Source organism: Pseudopipra pipra, chromosome 3 (assembly GCF_036250125.1).
Source record: "Pseudopipra pipra isolate bDixPip1 chromosome 3, bDixPip1.hap1, whole genome shotgun sequence".
Lineage (NCBI taxonomy): Eukaryota > Metazoa > Chordata > Aves > Passeriformes > Pipridae > Pseudopipra > Pseudopipra pipra.
The window spans coordinates 74341477-74368868 of record NC_087551.1 but is presented as its reverse complement, the minus strand read 5'-3'; the positions used below and the strand labels follow the sequence as shown (position 1 = coordinate 74368868).

The 27392-nt window shown below is 35.9% G+C and overlaps 1 protein-coding gene across 2 annotated transcripts in view; it reads right to left on the bottom strand.

Annotated features, from left to right (window-relative positions):
- The window catches only part of ASCC3 (activating signal cointegrator 1 complex subunit 3), a 262911-nt gene that overhangs the window by 221523 nt on the left and 13996 nt on the right, over positions 1-27392 (bottom strand). For both annotated transcript variants that reach the window (XM_064649888.1, XM_064649889.1), the window contains exons 2-4: positions 23785-23928; positions 22918-23068; positions 18610-19193 (exon numbers count right to left, since the gene is read on the bottom strand). In XM_064649888.1, the coding sequence (XP_064505958.1) occupies positions 18610-19193; positions 22918-23068; positions 23785-23874 (825 nt within the window). In that variant the 5' untranslated portion in view covers positions 23875-23928. The remainder of the gene's footprint in view (positions 1-18609; positions 19194-22917; positions 23069-23784; positions 23929-27392) is intronic.

Genomic DNA, 27392 nt, shown 5'->3' with positions numbered 1-27392 from the left:
ACACAAATGTATTATTTGTCACAGAAGGCTGTGTAATTTTCTAATGCATATAACAGGGTTCTTCATGATATTTAAGGTGACTGCCCTACTACGCCACAGAACATGCCCATAAAGAATCAAACTCTGCAAACAGCTATGAAAGAAAAACAAAGTAAGAGTTTACAGAGAACGTAAAGCTTAAGAAAGTTATGAGGCAAGCTGTCAGTCCTATGTACTCTTAAGCATCTCCAAGTGATGAAGCAGTAACTCTCAATGAGCAGTTGGTTCTGCAGAGGTTTTACACTGTTGAGAAAATAATTTTGGATACAACATTTTGCCTTGAAACATTTTTCTTCCTCTTCTAGAGAAGAAAAGGCAAACTGAAAAACTGGGCTGCTCACCTAGCAATTTATATATCTTAAGAGACAAATTATTATGTTTCATTCCAAATGCAATGTTTTCCATTAATCAAAACCAAGAGTTAGCAGGGTCATAGCCAATCCAACAGTTTGTGGGATGAAATTCAAGCCTTCAAATGCCAGCTAGAAGCAACAAATCTTAGAAGGACAGTAAGGCTAAGGACCATGTTGATGACAGCCTAATGGTAGCTTCTAATGCAGAAACTTCCAGAGCAGTATAACTTCATGGAAATATTTTTAACAGTTTCGTAGCATCATACTTATTGCTCACATATTGAGCTTCTGCCACTCATCTCAAGTGCTCATTCTAACAAGGGGGCAACAGGGAAATTTATGCTTGAAATAAAGATAGTTAGGTCTGAATGGCAGACATGTTCCTGGCACTTGAGCCTGTAACTTGAAGGCTGTTAATGACTTCACATGATTGACAGAAAAACATTAAACAATGTGTAACACTGCAAGTAAAAAAAGAACCCAACAAAAATAACCTCAGACAGATTCTGACACCAATAGGTACCCAGATCATGACCTTGTCAGGACAGCCTGGTAGGAAAAAACATCTTGTTTACAAAATCTGTGAGGGTTCTGACACAGAGAGTGGCACAGGGGCATAATTCTGTGTTCAGAGTAGGTGCTAGCATTTCAGATTTGATGTGTTATTATATATTCTGGCCTGAAAAATCAACACCCAAGACCCTGAGAGCAGGCAAAGGAATCTGGTGAACGTTCATAGCTGACTTTCTATTAAGTTATAATGAGATAAACTAGACAGCAGGCAACAGTTGGAGAGGCTGTGTGCCAATCACTAGTTTCTTGAATTCCAGCCAAATTATTATGATCCTTGAAGTCAGTAACAGATTGTGCCCAAAAGGCAACCCTGACTGCCTTCGCTAACAAAGGTCCCAGGTGACTTCAGCTACTACTCCACAACCATAAAAACATAGCTGAGTGAGATGTATGATTACTCATATTTGTGATTTTTGCTTTTCATTTTTACGTGCATAGCCTTAATATCTGGAAAAAAGCATACTGAGTAATCAATCTAGGAATAAAAGAACAAGGTGTCTCATATTGCATTAGAAAGGTGAGGCAGGGTCCCCATGCTAATGATTTCTACTGAATATATGCTAGTTTCTATGGAAAAGGCAAGGAGGCACAGACAACTGTCTTGCATGTAGACAGCAGTCTAATCTGCCAAAGGAGCTACAAGAAAAAAAATTGAACCCCAATCAGACACATGACAGAGCAAATTTTTTCAAGTAAGGCTCAGCCATAAAAAAGTACATCTTTTTTGCTGAACTTACAGTTCAAGATTGAAACAAGATTTTGCTCTGAATGTTAAATAGCTAATATTCACTTTCAATGCCATAAAGTAAAATTTACAAGGAGCTTTGGAGGTCCTTAGCACGATCTCAAATATGAGGCACAGAACTGTGTGCATTACTTTGATATCATAAAATATCTGCCATCACAAGGGCATTTTCTTGATTTCTATGTCTTCCTTGAGGTGGGAAAGGATCCTGTTAATCTCATAAAATATTTTGTTTTCTAAATGCACACAAAAATAGACCAGGAACAGTCTTTGTACCTTGCTTGAGTCTCAGTATTAAGTAATGCTCTACAGCAATACATGAAACAGAAAACCAAATACAGCCAACCAGTGGCTGTCCTCTGTATCTCTTTACTTTTATAGCCTAACAGCTGGTCTGGGTTACAGAGTGCCACCTACACATTTAATTGCTATCCCTGCACTTTGTGGCTTGTTTGCACATGATATTACTTTACAAGGTATGGTTTTCAAATAGCTGTGGAAGAATCATCTGCATAGCATGATCTCAAGTTTCTTCTGTCCTAGTAGCTCTTACGCAACTGAAACAATTGCTTCATTTAAAAAATTGTAGGGAAAACAAGCCATTTTTCTTGTTTTCTTGCAGGCTTACTGCAAAAGTTGTCTGGATATAGTACCTAGAATACTGATTAAAAAGATTCAGTAGCAAAAACAAAGACATTGAAGACGGGGGGGAGGTGTATGAAAAATTCAACAGAAACTTTATGGATATAATACATAGCCTGATTGCTTATTACTACTGTGTTGAAAGGTAAGAGACTATCAACACCTCTAACAACTACAGATTATAGAAGAATACTTGGTTCAAAAACAAATCTCAGACATTTTGTCTTTTCATATTTTTTACAGGTTGATTAAAATGAGATAAGCCAAACAAGGCATAATTTCTTACCATTTCTATTAATAACAGATACTAGGTGTGTGAGAAAGACATTCAGCTCTCAGATCTGCTGTTCTTTTTTTCAAGCTGGCTTTTTTGAATAAGAAGCCCATCACATTAAGTCCACCTATACAGAAATTATCTTCCAACCCTAGAAACCATTTCCACCCCGGAGACTCAGCACAGTCTTCGCAACCTGAGTTTAATGGCACCTGTCTCACAACGGAACAGTAGGAATCAAGTGCCAGCTTCATGAGGATGAATGAGAAGTTACAACTTTTCATCAAAGAGGTCTTAAAGGTCCAACTGTGAAATTAGTTAGCTTTGACTTTTTGGGTTTTACTACCAGTTGGCAATTAGAAGAACATTATTAATGAAATAAAAATTTAGAAATAGGCAGATTAAAGAAAAGCAGCAAAATTTAAGGAATTCCCCCAATAAAAACTTTGAATTTTACTCAGATGATAGAAAAAGGCTGAGTAAGGAAGCTGATGGAAAAGTTTTCATATAATATTGTCTTTGGGAAAGACATTTGCATAAAGATAATGAACTCACATCAAATTCTTACTCAATATTCAACTTTGGTTTGCTTTTCTCATTACTGCATTCACAGTACAACAAGAAATCCTGAAAATCTGGTCTTCAGTATGGGACAATCTTAGTCCAGGAGTAGTAATACAACTACAATAAAGACATGGTCAATTATTCTTTCTAATACAATCTCTCCTCAGCACATTGGGATTATGCTCTATTTTTATGTACTTCTAGATTCACAGGTGACTATACAATTTTACTTCAACTACACACTAGTAAAAATGTATGAATTACAGCAAGGAAAACCCCCAAAATAGTATTAAAAAATGAAAACAAATTTTTTAGATGACTCATCCTACAGGTACCAGGCAAGACTTCTTTTAAATCAAACTGAAATCTATAGTTAAAACACTGAAATTGATCAGTTACAGCAAAAAAATTTTTTTTTCTTATAACAAGACTTAAAAACCAGACTATCAGATTGCAAGTGTATATAAATATTGCTTAATAGGCCTAAACCTGCTACCTTAGCTATTTCATTTACTCTTAGTTTTGATTACAGGTATGTCTTAGTATTTGTCTCATATTAAAAAAAAAACCAGCATAATCTGTCACAGCATAAATCTAAAATATTTGCTGAAAATCTTCCTCCCGATCCTTGTGCAAAGCCATACTAAAACTGCCTACCTTATCTGAAAAAGAAACAAGCACAAGATCACAAACCTTAGCAAATTTTCGTAATATTTTTACATGAAAATAAGTAGACTGGAGAGATCACCACCATCATAAATGTTTTAAAAGTCATTAATTAGAAACTTAGATGCACTAATTTTGAAAATTTCAAATACACAGCTACACAGCAACTTCCACCAGCTAATTTAGCCTGAAGACTTCGGCAATTAGAAATAATGTCAAACAGCAGCTACAAACATCAGACGACTGATTTGCCTTATGAAAAGGAAGCCCGGAAGACAAATTTAAATATAAGAAAACTCACTGTTATATGATTCCTTAAACTAGTATTTATCTTCAGAAGCATTCTGGGATCAGCTCTTAACGATTTTTGAAGAAAAAAAAAATCCTGATATCAGCTAATTGCTGCACTTGCAACTTTTCTTACCTGTAGATACAAGGGTAAGAAATTCTGACCTTACCCAGCAGAAAACATACATTTACAGAATTGGTTTCTGTATCAAAATCAAACTTTTTTTTTAAGGATGAGGATTTAAGAAACTTCTAAAATGGCAATGTTTGGCACAGAATTCTTTCCTGCAAAAGATAAAAACCTGCAGGTTTTCTCAAAGGACAGCAATTCCCAAACCTTCCCATTTCAGGAGGAGAACTTGGCTGAGTGTGGATCTGCCAACCCAATGTGTACTGACAGAATAAAACAAAAGACCAGCAAACCAAGGAGTTAGTTCACATTGTTTAACATAAGGTGGATGAGGAAGAGTAGCAGGGGACTCTAATACTGGAAGCTAGCTTTATTAGGATAGTCCAGTCAGAATTTTAATGCCCTCTGCCAGACTCAGAAAGAGCTGAAAGGCCTCACACCTTTGCTAAGACAACCAGCCTCAGGCTGTGAACTCCGGCACCCTGGGTGGACATACGTACAAGTGGGTGAGAAGGAAACAAGGCAAGTCTTCGGGAAACATAGTCTTTTGTATTATTTAAGGGGTTTGTAGGAAAAAAAAGCTTCAGCGGGGGGAAGATTTTTAGCCTAGCTTTCCAAAGAAATCAGGATTACTACCACATCATCGTGCGTTTAGCAGTGTGTGAACTAACAAGCAAGCGTTAAGCCTCTTCAGTAGCTTCCAGATTTAACAGAGAGACAGAAGTGTTCAGGGCCAGTAGCAGAGATGGATCTGAATGTCTGCTGTTTGTGCCTCCTGCTTTTATCTTCTGGGAGGCTGCAGCGTGAGCACAGCGGCATTAGCACACATCAGTGAGCCCACCAGCACAGCACCAGCACAAACTCTTTGTCAGCCAGCAAAGCTGCAGCCCTCGCGGTGCCACAGACACCAGGCAATACTAAGCAGGAAACCCAGCTCTGTCACTTCTGCAGCTCAAGCAGTTGTGGGTTTGGGATTTCTTTGTGGGGTTTTCCCCCTTCCTGCCTTCCGTAAAATGATTTGTGCCTAATTAATGAGAGCCTTAATGTTTCAGCTGCCATCTGATTGCATTTCTTGCAGAACTTATAGTTCTTATGTCTCCATGTGGATGTGAAAAGAACTCAGCATCAAAGAAATTAAAACGGGAAAAGTTCCACCAGCTACAGATTGCCTTGCTCCAAAAAAAGATCTCATAAGTTTAATGATACATTGAAACTGAGTCAAAAGTTATCATTAATAGATCAAGCCTCATGCCAACTCAAAGATGCAACAAGCTTTCTGTCAGTACAAAACTGAAGTAAAGAAGTCCACAGGAAAGAGGAAAAGTTACTGACAAGGATGGACAGCGACCAGCTCTCAGCACCAGGATGAAGCCTAACATCTCATAGCTCTCCCTGTGGCTTTTTCACAATTTTTTAAGTTTCGTCCCCAAAAACCAGCACTCAAATGTCATTCAGTTTGGTTTCTTATGACAGGAGACAGCACTGTTCTTTTTTCACAAAAAGACAAAGTTTCCTGTCATCTGTGGGGTTTCAACAGTCCATGGACAACAACAAAGCAGTATACTTCCAATTAAGGCCACAACCAAAAAAGGAGAAAAATGTATCAAAAATAACAGGATTATTTTCTCTATATGAAAGAGGAGCAGATAAGCTGCATGGTCAAGAATAATGAGACCCAAGCTTTGCATTGTCTGTATACAAAACTCTTGGTAATTGTAATAAAATTACAAAGAAAATGCAAGCTTGAAAAGCCAGTCTCATGCCAAGTTAGAGGCTTTGATGATAAGATAAAACACCACAGGGGTGATCCACATATGCCTGTACTTTCCCAAAATGGATACTGCTTTTATGAACTAGGTAATGGGGAATAAGCTTTCTGATATGTTAATTTGTTAGGGCTAGAAAGTCATTTTACTGAACAAAAGGAAGAGCCACTTTGACATTTAAAACCAAACATGTTTTATGAGACAAGTTGCTTTGACATGAAAATATCTGTCATGCGAGGGTACACACACACAGAACTAAAATATGTTATAAAGTTGTAATTTCATGGTACATTAGGAAAAATGAAGATTTAAGTTATATCAATATAGTATCATATGCAAAATTTTCACATGGTGTTGCATATACATAGCAATGAACATGTAAATTAGATGGGTTTAAGTTAAAATGAATGTTAAACTGCAGTTTTTTGAGCTGTTCTCTCAAAGGAGCTTCATAGCAAGAGCTACTCCACTTCTTTATTGATTACCAAGAAATAATTACTAAGGACAACTTGAATTTTCTACTGTGCAAACAACTTCCTATAGTAAACTTGTGTGTGATAGTTATTAAGAGACAAACTTAAAAAATTAACTTTTTGTGAACAGTTACATGAAAGTAATACAACTGCAACAGAAATTCAGTCTTGATTTTCCTTGGTAAAAGTCTTCTAAATTGTCCAAAGACTAAAGAGAAGCCACACTGCTTTCAGAGAAGCTTGGAGATGAAATTTTGGATGACTTCAGGAAGAACATAAGCAAATAATGACAGAATAGCAAGTATTAAAAATTACTATTTAAAAAAAATTATCCTGGCTACGAGCACCTCCTCTTCTTTATTATGTTCCAGATACTTGGAAAAACTATTACATATTGTTCTTCCATGTTTTCTAGCAAGCCTCTTAACTCTGATACCGAAGCTCAGGATTCATAACCATTTGTAAACATCCAGAAAAGGATCCTAGATAAGTTTCCTAAATTAACAGCTAACTTTATGGTCATTGGTAGATTAGTAACAACTACTGCTAGGGCTGGCTAAAGAGTTCTTTGATTGCTGCAAAAGCTATGATAGAACTGGAAACCGACTTGCCTAAAATTTGAAAGTTAACTGCAACACCTGGTGAGATTGTTCCTTGCTAAGATGAACAGCCAATATTTACAAAACTTTTGGTTTATGCTGCCAGTCTATTGCTCCCTCCCTCCTCCAAGTGCCTTTTCCTGCAAACCACAGTCTGCTAGTGCACTCCTCTCACACAAAATATGTTTGTACTACAGCTACTTCTTTGCATCAAGCCAGACTGGTAATTATTTTTTCATATTTCATTTCCTCAGTTTTCCATGCTTTATTTCACATGCTACCTTCTATACAATGGATCTCCTATGAACTCTTTCCCAACTATTTTTAGCATGTTCTATATATAGTAATGATGAAGTCATCTTCTGAAAATGCTTTCCCTTTCAGTAGGCTTTCTATTTCATAGAAATAGAAACATATTCTCCACTTAAGATCAACTAAGAAATGTAGCTGTAATATTGAAAGTATTTGGGAGTGCTTACAATGAAGTTCTTTAACGTCTTTAAAATGAGATATAAACATACAGATGTTGATGTCTTTGAAATATGTTGTCACAATAAAATTCTGGTTCTTTTGTTTTTTTAATTTAAATATCTACCTACCTGGATGCACATTTTTATGTTTTCATCATCTGCATTTTTATAAAAAATGCCAGTGAAGTAGCATGTCAAGATATTTAACATTTTATTTGATTAGTTAGAGTAAGAAGAGCCAGTGGACTCTTCATTCTAGAATTCCACTTGCAAATTCCACTCAGCTAACTTCCGCAGTTTTGTTTTGTCCTCTAATTAACTTAACATTAATAACAAAAGGTTTAATGATGACTTCTATATAACAAGATAAAGTGCCATAATTTTTTGCTATTCTTACAGGTAACATCCACAAAGCTAATCTCCATAAACTTAGCACTTCAATAAACATTGTGGAGTAATACAAGATAGTAATATACAACTATCTATATGATATACAGTATTCATACTATATTTAATACAAGTAATAATACATAGTAATACAAGATGTTGAAGCACGGCATGCTTTTGTTGACTTTCTGCAGAGTCCATGCCTATCTCCAGCATGGCACTAACATGCTAAGTTTAGAGGCCTGGAGAACCTCTGCAACATGACAGAAATACAGTCCTGAGACACTCAGTTTTGACATTAAATATCCAAGATATTCTCTGTATTAATGCATATTTGAAAGCTGTTTCCCAACATCTCTTATCTCTTTATAATAAATAACTAAAGTAATAAATAAGATAGCTCATAAAAAAGTTTATGCTCTAAACCAAGCTGTTTAGGCAGAATTTTTATTACAAAACCCCCATAATGTAATCTGTTTTGCATTTTGATAAAAAAAAACTTGGCAGTATGACTACTCTCTATTCACACGAGTATTCAGTGTTTGTTAAATGGTTTATGTAGTTATTACCACATTTGCTTATATCAGTTGTCCAAGACTATTTTATTAACAGTGTAAAACTCAGTAGATTATCTACTCTTTGCTGTTTTAAGAAGTTTAACCTGTTTAACCAGTTATCAGGTTCCTCTGTGGGAAAGTCTCATAAAAATGCCACAGCACCATAAAATCTTCTAAGTGGCAAAAATTTCCCAAGCAACATAGAAATACATGTTAGTGCAATCCTATTTTGTAACAGCGCTATTTTGCTGGTTGTGCATGCAAAATATCAGTTATACATGGTTCAGAAATCACCTCTGTGAAATGAATTAAAAACATAAGCAGAGACTAAGACAAATAGTAAAAACAAAATGCTTTTGAAATCAAGGAAAAATCTCCAAATAATTTTAATAATGCCAGTATTTTATCCTAGAGATTTTTGTCTTTGTGCTTACACATATTTAATAATAATTTAAAAATATATTCAATTTGGCTATTTCTTCCACTTTGGACAACCACATCAGCCATTTCACTACTGACTTCAGTCTCTGGCCAATTTAATTTTCTCATTCCCTAACAAGCTGTACTGTTTACTTATGCCTCAGTACATTATGCTATTTACTATATTTCAAAAAGTGTTTCTAAAAATTATGTGTTGAGTCTGCTTATATTGGCCTCAAGTTCTGCCAAATTGCATTTTGACATCAAAGTTGTCTTTCTCCACCTAATAGTGGCTTCATGAAAACTGTGCAGGGAAAATAGCAGCCTTGTGCTGGGGGTCTCAGAACACCTTTGGTTCTGCTTCAGATGAGTTAAAAAAGCTGCAGCTGGGAGTCCTATGCTGGAAGAGAAGAGCAGCAGCTTACACAGAAAAGCCAGGCTTTAGCTTTGACAGGGAACAGAGAACCCTCTGGGAGCAATGAAGCACACACAATTGGACTGATGTGCCGAGCTAGTGACAGGTAAAACGCAGTTTCCAACAGCAGAGCATTCATGTTTGGTATTTGGAGGGGCCAAGCCTTTGCAAAGTCCACCATTCGGCATTCTACGAAGCAGCAAGAGGCTGACACTTCAGATCTTATTTTGCTTAAAGTAAATATCTACTTTTACACCTGCACACTGTACTTTTCTGATGGTGAAGGTCAGCTTGTAGCTAAGGGAATGGCTACACAGAACATGCAAACAAGTTCCACTTGCCCTCTGAGCATTAGTCAAATATTGAGCCAGAGCCAACTGAGCCGTGCACAGACAGTGCAGCCTGTTTCTTGAAAGCACGTTTGTTTAGAGTCTGCACAGTATGCTAGAAGAATGATCTCTAAACTAGCACCTGAGTGCCACCCAAGTCTGCAAAAAAATGAAATGCTGAAGTACTTTTCACAGTCAGTACTATAATGTGAACTGTGAAGAGTTCAGAGCTCTTAATATAAATTATATATTCAGACTGTTTAGGGAATCGCTCTCAGTACAGACCTGACAATTACTAAATGAATTCAGGTTTAGAAATGTAAGCTAAGTATTTCTCGGGTCATCAAATTTCTGGATACTAATAGTTAGAACATAACATCTGTAAATGTTACACTAAAGTTCTGAGTACTCTTGAAAGCAATGAGCAAGAAGTAAAGACAGAACAGTGTCTGCACTGTTTGCTACTGACAAACAACATGCTAAGCCACTACTAGGAAACAAAATCTACATGCACTTTCTTAGTCTTATTCTAAAATGACATATGTTGTGCAATGTTGTATATGCTCTTCCATTCCTTTATCTGAAAGAATGAATAAGCATGTGCAGTCTTTAAGAATTAAGAAATTCTTTTTCTAGCTGGTTTGTATTATGAGCTTTAAAATATGCTCTTTCTTGTTGAACTGTATTTCATGGTGTTACATTTGTCTTAGCTTACACATAGAAAAAAAATTAAACATTCACATAAACAATGTCAGGTTTTTAAAGGGTATTAGAAATTTGGTCACATGAATTAAGACTATATGTTATTTTCTCTTAAAAGAATAATGACCACTACAGATTCCAGTTTAATGAATGATTTCTCTGGACAACAAATGTCTATTATTTAGATAGATACTTAATTTAGGAGACCAAGGTCACTTTAAAACATAATTTTTATGTTTTAAAAATCTCACTTATTATGAGATTCCATTAACAACGAACTTATTACAAAACCAGAAGATTTTAACTCAAAAAAAAATGTATTAGGATAAGGGATTGATTTTATTGTAAGAAATCCATCAGGGAAAATGAAGATTTAATACAGAATTAGGAGTAAATACTGCAGAAGAATTTTCTCCAGTTACTTCTATTTTTTCAATTCAAATGACAGAAACACAGAATGGCTGAGGTTAGAAGAAATGTCTGGAAATGATCTAGTCTCCAGGGTTGGAGATTCCACAACCTCTTAAGCATACTGCTTCTGTGTCTGATCACTATCACATTGACACCAAATGTTATGTTTACATGGAACATTCTGTAATCCAATTTATGTCCACTGCCTGTAGTCCTGCCATTACGTATAACCAAGTCTGGCTCCACTTTCTTCACTCCCTCACCATCAGATCTGAACATATCCTCCAGACTTCCCTTCTCCAGGCTGAATAACCCCAGCATTCTCAGTCTCTTCTTGTATGTCAGATGCTCCAGTCCCTTCCCCATCCCAGTGGCTCTTCCCTGGACTCAGTCCAATATCCCCATACTGGACACCACTCTACACCTTTCAGATTTTATTTGTTCATCTACTACTCAAAGCAGAGCAATAAAATGCATGAGTGCAATGTTAATTAAGAAAGCCTAACATTTAAGTAATAACTACAGATAGTTTTCATAGCTTTTCCTCTGTGTTGCTCTCCATTTTATAAACAAACTGAAACAAATATACTTATCAATAAAATACTATTAACAATAAGGTAAAAATAAATGAGACTGCATATATTCTCCAGATTAAAAGGCCAGTACTGATCAAAGTCAGTCTAGGCGCATCTTTTGTCATGATCAGACTACCATGTAAAATGCAACATCAACATTTTTTTAATTAAAACTTTTCCAAATTCAGGGTGTGTATGTATATTGTTTAAATAAGAGCAGACAGCATCAGATAAAGTAAGTGATGCTAATCCAAGAACTGTGGGGCTTTTTGAAAGATAATCATGATAGGGGAAGGTAATGTTTACCCAGCCTCACAACATACACTTTTCCTTGCAAGCACTGTGAAACATCAAGTAGAGTTTTCCCCACAAAAAATCCAGTGAAGATTACACAGGAAAATTTAAGGGGTCTTATCTCCTTTATCAACCCATAAGTTTTTAGTGTAACATACCACTGAATATATATATGTATATCAGAAATGAATTCAGCAGTCAATATTCTAAAAAAAAAAAAGCAAAAGACCACAGAGACTTTCCGTGTTTAAAAAAAAAGTGCATCTTTCTATAGTATCCATGAGATATATGATAAAAAGGTTTCTTGGAAAAAAAAAAGTCAACTGTAACTGAAGGGCTAAAGGGCTGTAACAGTATTATCTGTTGACTGTTGAACTCTCCATTCTGATCAGAATTAACAACATTGACCAGTCCCAGTCTACTGTGAATGATGTGCTCTATGACTTGCAAACTGCAGTGTAAAGCTGTTATTTCTATTTCTATCGCCAACAACATCGTTGCAGGCTGAAGGGTACACTGTTCAGGAAATAAAATGTAGTTTTCAAATATCAACAAAACACACCGAAATCCAAGAATCTTACTGAGTTTAACAAGGGCAAGTGTAGTCCAGGAGTGTGGCACAGTCTGGGATCTATCCATCTGGGGAGCAGATCTGTGGAAAGGGAGCTGGGGGTCCTGGTGAGCAACAAGCTCAACATGAGCAAACAGCGTGCTTGCATCAACAAGGGCATCGCCAGCAGAAAAAATGACGGCATTTTCCCACTCTACTCAGTGCTTGTCAGACACACCTGGAATACTGTGTTCAGATTTGGTCCCCTCTATACAAAAAAGATGTGGGTAGGCTGGAAAGGATCCAGAGAAAGGCCACAAAGATGATCCAAGGACTGGGAAGCCTGCCTTGTGAGGAAAAGACTGAGAGAACTGGTTTCTAGAGCCTTGAGAAATGGAAGCCTTAGAGGAGGCCTTATCATGATGTTCTAGCAGTTAGCAGGTGCCTTGCAAAGAAGATAGAGACTCTCTCTTTAGAAGGAGTCACATGGAAAAGACAGGGCAATAAGTACAAGTTATTGCTGGGGAGATTTTGATTGGACACAAAAGGAAAATTTTTCACAATGAGAACAATCAGTCATCAGAATAATCTTTCCAGGGACATGGTGGATTCCCCAACACTGAACATTTTTAAGATTTGGGTGGGCAGGGTACTGAGACATCTTGTCTAGATCATGCTTTTGCCCTGAAAGGTTGGACCAAATGATTCTTGAAGTCCCTTCCAACCTTGTATTCCATGATTCTATTTAATGGCTCATATCCCTACACAAGGAAACTATTTTAGTGTATTTTCCTTCTAAAGTAGCTAGGCATGTTTCCCATTTTGAGTGTCATGGACCAGCTAACTCCACTATCTAGGTCCCTTACTGTAGCATAAATTTCCCTTTTGAAAGGAAAATTCTGACTCTTCAAAGTTACTGACAATACTTTAATTCAGTTCAATACTAAAATTAAAATTTTTCTACGGTTAAAAAAATTATTTTGGATATAAGGATAAAGCAGTTAAAGAGAAAAGAGCATGGATATAAAAATGATCACAACGAAACTAGGAACAAAACTCAGAGCTCGCTGTTCAGGCAGATTGAACGCAATGTAATCTTTCATAAATCTTCAGAAACTGACACATGAAACTGTCAGTCAGGGATCACATATCTACAAGTGCAATAACACTGTGGATAAGAAAAATATAAATATGATTGGAGGTGAGTTAAAAGTATATGTTTTGAAAAGAATGAAAAAGACATCCAGATAACTGGAAAATGGCATAAACATAGCATGGGCTTACTAATGATACATCACTTGGTCTAACATTTCATTAAGGTAGAAAATGAATAAATAGCAGTTGTCTCACATCTGGACTTCATTTAAAACATTGCAATTTTTCCACATGAGGACATGTGGAATTTGTGAAGATAAGCGTTAATAGAAGAATTAAAAGTTGGCAAGGAACTGCCTGAAGGGTAAATGAAAGGAAAGGCAGTGTTTAAAAGGCATAGCATCATCTGGAAAAGAAGGTACAATGCTCATGTTTAAAAATGCTTTGGAAAAAAAAAAAAAGACAACTGTAGCACAGGAAAAGTGATCATAAAAGCAGCCCTGAATAAAGTCAAAAAGCAGAAAACAAGTTCATTTTAAACACCCAAGCAACAAGACTGAAGCAGTCTTCAGGGAAGAGCTGGGACAAATTTTCCCAGATTCTTTTATTAATGAGTCTTCCTCACTTTAAGATATTGTATCACTGACAGAAAAGGTCCCTTCTAGATTCTGTGAACATTTAAACAGATTTTGCTTTCCTTTACTCTTCTATACTTCTGTTGCAAAAAGGCTGGTGGCAGACACAGAGGAGCTTCCTACCAGTTCACTGAATTAGTTAAGTTCCCCTTGTTCTTGATCCCATGAGCATTTACAGGTTCAACCAACAAAGCAGACATTTGTGGTGGGATTAAGATAAAGGAACAGAAATGCTGTAGATGAACTCATGTGGAAAAAAAAATCATTATCTTGCTAGTAGTGACAAAGGTGGCTAAGAAAAAGTTACAGGCAGAAGCCTGAGAGACAACAGCGCTCCACTTAGAAGAGGCTGGACAAAACTGTCTAAAAGCCTGTTGCTAAATCAAGCATTCAGAGAACACCACACTGAAAAAAAAATCCTACTTAATGAAGCAACAAAATAATCTGTTAACTTCCACTCTGAAAGTACAAAAAGAACTGAATTTCAGTAATAAAGCAATAACTTTTTGGCTCTAATGATGAGTATATTACTGGATGGATCTAATAAGGAATACATACAGGAAGAGGTGCTGCCCAATTCATGACCTCTTTTTTTTCATCATATAAAACCTATATTTCACAACTCGGACTTTTCTGATTTCAGGTGTACTTTGATTTGAAATGAATGTTTTTCACCCTTGAAGGAAGGACTGAGGACCTTCAAACTCCACGTTACTACCCTTTGGCCTCTTACTGTATGTCAGGTGCTTATGACAACAAGGAAGAAAACATATCTTACATTTTTGGTAGGAGTGATGAATACTGAATTATTGTTAGAAATTAAATATAAAGGAATGTTTTTTCACAATACGACAGTTTGTAATACAGGTGGCCTGTATTTAACTTATAGAACCTCTGGATGCTATAGTTCCAAGTACATATATATGTTAACCTTTTAATGCAGAGCTGGAAAACAGTCACAACTATAAAGCAGAGAAAAAGCCTACACATTAAGTACCTTGTGTCTTATTATATGGCAAATAAATGTATCGTGTAGAGATAAGTAAATATACGTACTATTACATACTATTGAAACTAGTACTTACAATGTAATTTTCTTGAAACAGTCCTGCTGTTTCACATCTTAGCCTAGTGTTCTAGTCATTTACACATCATTTAAAATGATTTTGTCTGGGAAACACCATTTAATCCAATACACTGAATGACATCATTATTAATTTTATTTGGGCAAAGTTCTTTCCTTGTCCCAAGATGAATAGAATGCACAAATTTTCATAATGTATGCTGTATTAATTAGAGCTTAACACAATTCTGATTGAACTTCCTTTTTTTCCTCTAGTTACTTTATCTCTATAGGAAATGTTTTGTTATGATAATGTACGTCTGCCTTAGTGTAAAAATAGACAGGTATTTCCAAAATAAAATTCAGATAAATTTTGCAGATAAACTACAACAAGAGTTCACAGAAGAAAGAGACGCCCTCTAAGAACAGCATGGTGTAATCAAACAGTAATAATAAACCCTTCTAACTTTTTCCTAGTTACCCTGGGAGGTGATAGGTGGAAAAGCCGCTAAAATGCTCTCAAGATGGCTCCAGTCTTCATTCCGAAAGCATCATATATTAGAAACTGAGTGCTCAACTTGAGAAATACACTGCATACTAAGTTTTAATATAAAATAATAATAAAAAACCACAAGAGTCATTGGCTGAACTCTGTAATTGGCCACCCGCTTTTTCTTCCTGTTTTTAAATAATGGTCTTGTTACCGCATCATCACCATCTTATATTCATCAACAAAATCTGAGACACTGTGAAAAGTGTGTAGCTGTCATTTAGGGTTACTAGAACTTATGTCTTAAATGAAAAGTCACGTCTCAAACACTTAAAAAATAAATTATAGCTCCAATATCACTCCAATCATAAGAATCAATTTTCCTCTAATTAAGAGTCACCAGTGATATGCCAGAAAAACAAACTGTCCTAAAGGAAGAGTGGTATGTTCTTAAATAGTGGAAACAAAGAACAAAGTATTTCTTCTACCTTGCCAATCACTTTAAACATAAGCTACATGGTGCTAGAGAAAGCAACTGATTTCAATTCCTTGTAGAGTTCATTAAGTAGATAAAAACCTAAATACCATACATGTGTGCCTGTACATACACTAAACAACCCCAAAAAACAACCAGGATGGCATACCTGAAATGATATAAAATGTTCGTATTCTTAATGTGGTCTGGAATCTCAGTAAAGTTTGCTCAAGGATCAAATGAAATTGTCTTACAGAAGTCCACTCACCAATATCCTCACCACCAGCATGTTCTCTTCTTGTTTAATAATAACCAGACAGTGGTATCTTTATATTTAAAATATAAAAATGTGTTTTACAGATATGAATTTTTATTTAAAAGAATTATCCTTTCATATCGGTAGTTCTCTTTTTTTTCCTTATAAAGAAAAAAATTCATAGAGCACAGACACTTTAGCATGTATACATTGCCCGAAGTAATGTAAGATTTTCAGTATGCATGATCAATCACATACTTGTTATACCATCTCATACAGCAAACCTATGACCTAGTTCTAGAAATGGGTTACCTTCAGGTTTAAAAGCACCATCTGCTCTTAATGATGGCACCAACAAAACTGCTGTAATAAAAAAAACAACTCCTAAGTAATAGTGAAATCTAAAGCCCAGAAGAAATTTTCAAGCCACAACTATGCTTACAGAGAGCACAATAGAAATGCCAGCTAGCTTTTAACAAAAGGTTCAAATTCGTCTTACTTCCTCCTCAACCCCCACATTGCACAATGAACAACGAAATAAGAGTGTGGCAAGGAAGAGCAACATGGGGACCAAAATAAGGAAAATGGGGAGATCTTTGCTTTTGTTTTTATTTTTATTTTTTATTACTAATTTCTTTTAAAAATCCAAAATAAGATATAGTTTTCAGACACTCCAAGGAAAGAATCCTTCTTCTCTCTAGTGACTCATATAAAAGAAACCTGCTGAATAATCTTCAATTTGCTGGCAAACAATTTTTTTATATTATCAAATTAAAACTGTGAAGCCATCAAAAGAGAAATTTTGCCAAGAATTCTTTGCTCCAAAAACTAATGGAAAAGAAGTCTTTAATGGTGACCTACATAAAAACTGATAGCTTGAACTTTCTGCCAATTCATTTAGCAATCCATTATGATCATAAAGTTGCGAAATAAAAATAATGTTATTTCTTCTTGCTTCGAGTGAAAGGTTTTGAGCCCTTCCTTTAACAAATTTTACAAAGTAAACCTAGACATTAAGTAGGTATTATGCAGAAGTATGGAATTATAAACTTCAGGTCCCTATGACAAATGAAGGTATTCTTTCTGTGTTTCATTTTACATTCAAGTTTCTTTATCCAATTTCCTTATCCAAGACTTGTTCAGTCTTCTATTTTCATGAGTCATCCTTCAATACGACCACTTAAAATACGAAACTGTTTGCAGACATGGCTTAAAGTGTTATTTTTCAAATATATTTCAATGCAGTAGAAATTAGACCAGCTTCCATTTATATTTAAGATCTCAAATTAGAAGTAGTCTGTGCGAAAATATTCATATGCAGAATGCAGCTCAAAGGGTGGCCAAAATGAGGTCTACTGATTACCAAACAAAACAATAATATGGCTTCAGCAACTATATCATTATGCATTAGATATCAATACATAGTTATTTAAACCTAAGATGAAATACTCTATCACTTAATGTTTTTTGTAAGAATTAAATCTGCAACTGTAATGGCAAAAATCCTGAAAATTTTCACTGTAGTGTATTTCATTACTGTTTATTCCCACCATCAGTTGTATTTCAGTAGCAAATTTTCAAATTTAAAGTCTTTCTGAAAAGTCAGTTTGTGAATTTAAGTACTAGATGTTTTCAGGGGAGGAAAGCAGGGCAAGTTAGGAAGAATAAAGTAAACCTAACAGAGAAGTGCACAGGAAAAAAAAATTAGCAAATTGCAGGAATTCTTTCCCAACCCCATTCAAAACAAGTTCTCTCTTGCCTAGATTATCTTATGCACACACCTGGAAAACCTCTTCCCCAGCCTTTAATAATGCTTTTTCCCCCTTCTGCTACTACATTTATCCTACAACTCCAGTAACTGCTCCCTGTCCCTCAAGCTTTCTCTGCCGTTCTTGTAAGAAACCCAGCCATCCTCTTTCCTTATTCAAAGAAACAGACATGATATGACAAAATTTTAAAGTAGCACCACCTGCACAGCCTTCCAGCTGCAGGCTCTGAAAACTGGAGATGAAACCTGCCCAAGGAAGTTACTTCAGTTTGCTTTTGCAAGTTCCTGACACTTTTATAGGCAGCCTAAACTGGCTTCTGCTTAAAAAGAAAGTAGCAAGAAGCTGAGCAAATGGCCACCAAAAAAAAAAAAAAGTTATAGCCTGTCCAATACAGGGGAATAGGACACTATTCACATAAAACTCACGCTGCATCCATCTTTTGCCTGGCAAATCATGATGTTGACATGTGATTTCTCTCAAGACAAATTAAAAAAAAAAGCAGAGACAATACTTGGATAAAGTACATTGACATCGACTAATGTGAAATAATTGTATTTTTCTGTAGTATTCAAATATACACAGTCTGGTTCATATGCTACTGTACCTCATTTTGCAGTTCATCGCCACTTTTGGTAGAAGCAAGGATCTCATACAATGTACAGCAGAGGTCTTCTGTTGTTGGCCCTCCAGGGTTACTCCCTTGAAATTCCTTCAGGTACTTTCCAACTTCACACCATAAAAAAGAATCATCTACTTTTTCCAAAGACTTGAGATCAGATTTCTCAGCACAGTAATTCTGTAAGTGATTCAGCTGGTTATTCAGAAATTTGTTATAATCTAAGCTTATATTTTTCTGTGCATCAGCCTCACCATTCACAGGCAGCTCTTCAGAGTGATCCAAATCATGCATATCAAACGAAAACACTATATTTTTACCAAAGAACACTCTGTTATCACCATTTTGCTCTTCAGTCATCTGTATGAGGCCTGTAAGCTGTTCTTCAGAGAAGTGAGAAGCAATTCGAGATGTGGCATCACAAGCTGCAGTAGCAGATGATGATGGAAATGGCCCAAACATCTCCTTGATCACCTTTGTCTCATCATGGCCAACACATTCTTTCCCGTGAAATGTCTTAAAAAGAAAAACAGCTCCACTTTCAATTGCTTCTTGTCCATTTTCAGCTCCAACTGTTGACAAAACCAAATGTAACTTTATACACTTCATACTAACGAAGTACACTACTAATGTAGCACTAACTAGTACTACTAATACATACCACTTTCATTACCTATAACATAACTGTATTCAATTTCTTGCTGCAAGTCTCATCAACAGAGATATCAAAAGACGACCATAACAAGTAACAACTGTTGCAAGGTACGGAACTATAAGAGGTATATGATAATAAAGCATCTGTCTTCATTATCTTTCTACATACTAAAAATTCATATTAAGAATTACCAATGCTTTCTTATTTTTCCAAGCTAGAGAAAAAAACTTGCCAGAGGTCTTAAACTCACAATAGTATATTTATGAGCTCTTTAATGATAACAAATTTCCTCTTTGTCTCACTATTTATACACTGCCTAGTCTGAATATTCATAACACACTAAATATACAGAACTCAGCCGGGAATTACTGAATTCTTGCAGTAATTCCCAGTAGAATTACAACAAAGTATGTGTTATTTAGAAAAATTGGTCAAAATAATTAAAGTAAATAAATACACTAATTTAGATTTCTATCTACAAAATGTCATATTATGCAAATAAACAATACATTATTAGATAAAAACATGAATTTACTTCTTACACAAATATTCACAAAGGTATTCAAGGAAAACATAAGCAAAACCTCCATATGAAAAACTAAAATGTCGCTACCAAACAAAATTTTAAAAGTCATCAAGCATAAACTAAACAAAAACAGCCAGCATACTGGGTATTTTATTTATTTTATATGACAGCAACATGCAGAATTTATTTACCTGTGACTTGATTCAACTTAGGGTAGATTTAACCCCAGGAAAAGCAAGGGGTTTCTTCCCCACAACGTAACAGAAAGGAGGAAAAAAATCCAGCATATGCAGATGGAGAAAGGCTGCATAACTAGAAACATAGCATATAAATGGAGATGCCTAAAAATTCATTATTTAGCTTGAATTTCCCTGTGGTGCACTTCCATAAGCTGAAAAGTTCATGGAGAGGACTGGAGGTGATATTTACAAGATAATTAGATACCTATATATGGAAGATACATAATATATATAAATATATCTCAAAGGAAAAAGGTGGTTCAGCCCCTCCCTTTTAGCATTAGCTATACAGGAATCACAGGAAAAAAAAACCTCACATCTGAAAACTTGTAGTCCTAAGTTTGGCTGCATGAAGCTCACGCTTATACTCCTAACATAAAAATACATATTATTGTTTAAAGTCACTTGTGTTGGAACAGAAGTTCAGATTACTAAACTAAAAGAGCAATTGAAGGCTTTGAGAAAAAGCTCTCAGATTTACTATGTGCTAATTCTTCTTTATTATCAACATCTCCTATTTGTAGAAACATCTCTTGAGAAAATGCTACCCCTCCCATCTCAATAAAATGAGCCAGACAAGATGGCAAAAGATGGAATACTAGAAGCTACTCTTTTTGTTTTTATGCCAATCAGATCATTTCATTAAGCGAAATTTACCCCATAAAGTGAATCAATAATATAGTATCTGTTGCCTAGGCTGAGATTTAATTTCCTTGAAATTAAAGTAAAAATTTCTCTTTCCCTACTATACATTTCTGATTATGGTGGTTGGAACATTACTATCAGTTCAGTTTGTGCTTCAATCACTGCAATCTATTCTGATTTGTGTCTGCATAACATTATACGTGTTTATTCAGAAGCATCAAAGCTGATGGTTTCTTTCTAACTTGTTCTAACTAAATAATCATGCATCTGTTTTCATTTGTTTTGTCTTCTCTACTTCATCAAACAAAAATTTACCACTATTACTTTCAAGTCTTTCAATTTGCTTTACCTACCCACCACACTGGCTAGGCCTGCTATTAAAAGTTGAGGGGGGCAGATGGAAATTAAAAAGTTTTTGCAGTCATCTTTGGCAAAAAGTTAAAATTTAAAAAAAACCTAATTGAATATAAAATCACACAGCTAATATGCATTTCTGTCACTAATACAGAAAACACAAATCTGTCAATTTATTTTCATAGATAACATTTGCAGCAGAGAATGGCAAATACTTATTTTGTTTATAACTTTTTTTACATCACTGGATTTTTTTTTCCTACTTGCTATACTACATATGGTCTTACTTTTTTACATTGCAAACTTTATAATCACATGTTTCCCAGTGAACATTTTAGTCTAGTACCTCTTATGATTAAACTGTACATAGTAGACATTTAAAACAGCTTTCTCAATCAATACGTATCTATTATCAGTATAGACTGCAACTTTTCCTATTCACTTTAGGTACTGATGGTTGGTGCAAACTCAATCCCCATCTTGCACGACTTTCCCTCAAATCTTGTGTGTTACAAGTGCCAGCTGAAATCTGTGCCCTGACGCAGAGGTACTTGGCTTGGGGCAAAGAGGTGGCCCTTCCCAGAGGCCTGTCGCAGAAAGACAGGCAGCCAGATGCTTAAATTCCAGCCCGAAGAAGCTAAAAGCCTACTAATAGCATTAGCTCTACTACTTGTATTAGAAAAAAGAGGATTAAAGAAAAAAAAAAGGACCCAATTTGTAAAAACAACAGAGGTATGTCACTAAAATGGAAGGAATGAACCACAAAGCAAAATTTAGAACACGTGTATCACCAGAGAAGTTTAAAACATTTTTGTTAGTGATTTGAGAAATATTCAAAATTATACTTCTGATGGCTCATTAAAGCAATATCCACTGTAACCATGAATAGCTTTAACAGACATATTCTGCAACTGTACAGCAAAACAGATGACTACATGTTGAACACGAATAACTTGTCTAGTCTTTTTTGAAAGTCTGTATTTAGATATTTGTTTCTTTCACAATTTACTAGGTATTTAAAAAAAGCCTGTCAAGAAATAGACACGTAAGTGTGCCAGGTTAACATCTGTATTGTGATAAAAAACTGCTCTATAATTCCAAAACCAGGCAAATATATTTATATATATTAATTCTCTCAGTCTTTTCACTTAGAGTTCTATTCAAGATATTTGAAACATAATCAGAAAAGGGGAAAATATACCTATGAGATTGAAATGAAAAATTCTTATATATGTGACAGCAAGAGCTTGAGCTATGTGCTCAGTTTAAGACTGATGAAGTTAAATTCTGCCAAAAGCAAAAGCTGAATTAGGTTTAGTTTTTCCAATCAAAACTATGTGTTCACACTTCCACTTTCTTTGCCATAATGTATTTCAGTTTTAAAAGTTTAATTCCAGATGAGTGAAATTTATTATTTATTTCTCTCCTCAACACCAAATACTTAAAGCAGAAAATATTTCTTATATTTTTATCCAGCTATGCAGCAGACCAATTTTTCATTATACCAATTACATGGAACTAAAGCAAACAACACCAAGATTGTTCTTTTCTCAGAATATTGTCATTTCGAAAGAATCTGTTGTTTCTGCTTAGTAACTGTCGATCACAAACCATACCACACACCACAATACAATGCTATCAAAAAAACATAAATATCCACAATGGAATCATATCTTAAAATAAAACAGAAGACCAAATTACCCATGTGCATATTAGATTAACTGGAGTTTCAAAGATATTTCAGGGTAAAAACTGGTGTCGAGGTAGAACTAAAATTGTACCCATATGCAAAGTATGCAGGCAGAAAGCAGCTTGAACTCGCCCCCATTCTGAAAAAAAACAGTGTATTATTAGACTACTAGATAATGAAAACATACCTATTTGTTTTGCAGCTTGTAATATAGTTTTTAAATCACCATTTACAGTTTGGTGTTCTTTTCTGTCCAAATTGTCGTCAATGAACTTTATTATCTTCTTCCAAGTAAGATCAGACTTCAGCAACTGTGCCTGTAGTTTTGACCTTTTAGTCTGAAAATGCAAAATATTTGAGCTTTTTTATTTATTTCAAATTACTATATCAAGGTTCCTTTAAAATTAGACACCAGATAAAAACACCTCCCTCCAACTGCATTCAGTCAGTACATAGCAATGATTGCAAGCAGTTTTCCTGCTACCTGTTCTAGATTCTTTTCTGAGTGTAACGAAGAAGGATATGCAAATGCACACACACTCTCTCACTACTTGACTATTCCAAAGCAAAATTCTCTATAAAGCCAAACTCTTGCAACTTCAAGAGATTTACAGCTCCCAAGATTCCAAACTCATTTCACATTACAGGTTCCCACAAGGCATCTGCTGTTTTAATGCATTACTTCATGGGAAACTAAAAAAGTACCTAAATTCAGTGAACTTAATATTAAAAAGGAAATGTTTGGCTTCCCAGCTCTACATGAGCTCAGAGCTAAAAGCACACCAGCCCTACCCAATGTCCTGAAAGATGAATTAACAGGGCTGTACCAACACAGCCAAGCAACCCTATCCATATGGCACATCATGATTTTAAGGGCCTAGTATAAATCACAAAGCTACAGCAAATTTGACTTTGAGTGAGGACACAATGAAGGAACACACAGGAACACACCCTGCCCAGTTTTGCTTGCCCACTCTTATGAAATAGAAATGCAAATGAAGAAAGCAAACAATTCTTACTATAATTATGTTTTGTAAGAGAAAAAAAGTTTTACCACTAAGTCAGCTAATTCTTCACTGTAATCCTCATGTTTAGTGACATTTGAAAAGGAGCGTAAAGCGCCTGTAAGACGAGGCAAGGCCATCTGTTACTCATTCAGTGATCCATAGGATGAGAAATCAAATCCCAGTTCAAGCACCTAGATGAGAACAAACAAATAACATGGCTTTATTAATGCTATAAACATACAAATTCAAATCACAAACTTGAAAGACCTTTTCAAGCAAGCAGAACTTGGCTGGAACTTCAATTAAACCAGTTAAAAGAAATCTCAAAATGCTAATAATCAGGATTCAATAGAAGGGAGGCGAAAGGCACAGAGCACACAGGCAAGACATGGTAACAGGCAGAGGTCACTCAGGAGGTGGTTATTCTCTCTCCTCCCTGAGTAAAAGTTACCAGCGATGAGGCAAAGTGGAAATTATTCCTTTAGCACCACTAACACGAGTATTATAGAGAAATCTATGTAACTGAACCTTTGCTCCCAATAGCAGTAAGAGATTACAACCTACAGGAAGACTTCCTCTGAGCCAGCCCACGCTGGGAGCTTTCAGGTCATTAACAGCCTTCAGTGCTAATGCAGAGAAAGGCATCCTTCTTGACAAGTGCTTAGCCATTTTTAACCAGCAAAACAGGGCAAGAAAATTATGATAGGAAAAAGATATTATCATAGCACAACACTGAACTATTGTAAGAGATAAAGAAAATAAAAGGGCTATCAGAAAACTGAAAAAAGTATGCCTAGAGATGTTTTAATCTCACCACTGGAACACACACACACACTTAGAGCAGGGCTCTCTTCAGGACTACAGTCTATTTCGGCACAGTTTTATTTCCTCTGTGAAACAGACTCATATCTATACACCAAAACACAGCTGTTACCCATCTCAAACTGTACTTGTTCCAAGCCTTTTACTGAAATGATTCTCAAAGTTATTTAATTTCAGAAGGTGCCCACAGCTGAATTGTTTAACGAACCCTAACGCACAGCTACAGTTTCTGATGGTAGCAGATAAGATACAGATTTAGATTATTTTTAAAACAATTAATGCTTTCATTACAAACTTAATGATCTGCATGATTCTTACCATGCCTGAAGACCAACGGCCATCCAGAATTTAAGGAACTTAAAACAGAGTTAGTAAAATTACTTCCCCCTCCAACAGAACTCTCTCCTTTCATCCAATTACCCTTAAAGTTTTTCTTCACTTTATGACTGCATTTGTATTTTAGCCATCAGCTTTGCAATACAGCACAAAAGCAAATCCAGATGCAGCGTTCCAGTCACAAACAGAGAAATGTCACTGACTTGTCAGGTCTGCTTGTTTTCCCACCTTGCATTAAGATGCTTTTTGAAAAAAAGCTACCACAACAGTTGATATCTTGGAGACAAATGTTATAACAATGAAGTTACAAAATGTGGAAATATAAAATCCTTAACTGTGAAGGGGACAGAGAGGGAGCTTTTGAAACGTTCAGTGGACATATGACACATAACTCAAAGCAGCATTGCTCCTAGTAAAAACAGGCCATGAACATTACAGCCACCATTACAGAAGGGAAATAATGTATCCAAGCTTTGAGGGAATCTAACCTGACCATTTTTGTTTGAACCCAACAAAAAAGGTACATCAGTCTCATACTGTTCCAATGACAGAATTGCCATTAGCTATTAAAGATCACCCCATTTTGCCTACTTATTTTATACTTGCACTCAAATACTTTTTCTGTAGCATTATGGTCCTTTATAAAAACATATAACAACATAATTGTAATATTATTAACTTAACTGCTCTTTCTGAAATAACACGCACAGTAATTCATGAAAGTTTGAAGCCACTTATGAAAAGGTCACTTTTCACAGACACCTGTAGGAGATTTTAAACCATTTTCAGCAGGGTCATTTGTTAGGAAACTGAATTTTAAAGAACTGTTTCTTTCTTCTTTGTTCATCAAGTTATTAATACTTCCTGAAATAGAAAACCTGGAACTCCAGAGGAGAAGTAAGGGCACACCCTCCTGATCACAGGCATAGCCAAGGAGCCAAATACAGCCCTGAAGCCCTACAGTTGATCTCATACTAGTAAATGCTGCTCCACACTTGCCTACGTGCATTCAGAACTTGCTGGTCCCTGAGGGGGCTGGTTTAGCAGAGCAGTCACCCAAGGCTTCTGCATCTCATTTATAGGCAAACTTCACACATACCCTTCACTTTTAGTCCATGACACCCACTCTCAGCAGAAAATCACAAGCAAACAAAAACATTTAGTAAATAGAAAGCAGGGGACAGAATCACAGAATATGCCGAGTTGGAAGGGACCCACAAGGATTAACAAGTCCAGCTCCTGGCCCTGCCCAGGACAGGTGCAATTACTCCACTAACATAAAACACAAGGTAAAGTTTATGAACTTGGGCTATTATTCCGCAACACATTAGAGCCAGGTCAAAAAGTACCAATCTCTTCACTCTTGTAACCAGTGATGGGACTCCAGGAATAAGCATGAAGGTGAGTTGGGGGAGGTTTAGATTGGATATCAGAAAAAAGTTCTTCATCCAAAGGTGGTCAGGCACTGGAACAGGCTCCCCAGGAAAGTGGTCATAGCACCAAGCCTGACAGAGTTCAAGAAGCATTGGATGATACTCTCAGGCACATGCTGTGACTCTCGAGGTGTTCTGCCCAAGGCCAGGAGCTGGACTTGATAATTGTGATGGGTCCCTTCCAACACAGCATATTCTCTCATTCTGTGATAAAAATTATGTTGTCCTATGAGATGCAGCATAAACTTACATTTGTTTTAAAAAAAGTATGTTACCTGCCTTCACATAAAGCCTGCTGATGTAGATACCTGCCTGCATCAACTGCCTTTAGAGTGGATCGGCTACTGCTTGTCTTTCTGCAGACACTATAAGTGTTAACTAATTCCTTTATATTTGAGAGAAATATATCTGTTTGCCCACAGCTCTGAAATATCTGTACTACCAAATGATCCTGCTAAGATCTGCTGGTTTGGGAACAAGGACCTAAATGGCAGTGGCAATTAAATCCTATTTATCATGGCCCACATACAGAAGACAAATTTTTGCCATTATTCTGCTCATTACCCCTGAAGAAAAGTGTTAAGACAGGTACCATCTTAAGTCATGCTTGTAGAAGGACAACTGGAATGGGAATTCAACCTACAGATCAGTCCAACTTTACATCCTAAAATTGTATCTTCTCCTCCCCCACACCCAATCAAGTAAGGACACTTTGGGGCCCATTCTGCTAATGATTCCTAGAACTCGCACATTTCCTGCCTCTTTTAAAAAACTCTTAACTTTCCACCAAGCCTCTGTTTGTAAAGCACAAAGAGCAGTATCTACCCACCTAAAGCTCTGTGAAGATGAGAGGCAGTAGCTTTTAAAGCCTATTTTACTTCTTTTAAAAGAAAGTGTGATTTTAAGTTCAAACTTTTTATTAGAGAAAGTAAAACATAAACATAGATTATACTGAGAGTTCAGGTAAGAAACCATTCAAAGTTTATTGTTTTAAAGTAAACATGAATCATAATCTCAGCAGGTTTTTATTCATTAAAGTGAAACATAAAAAAAGCCATGCTAGC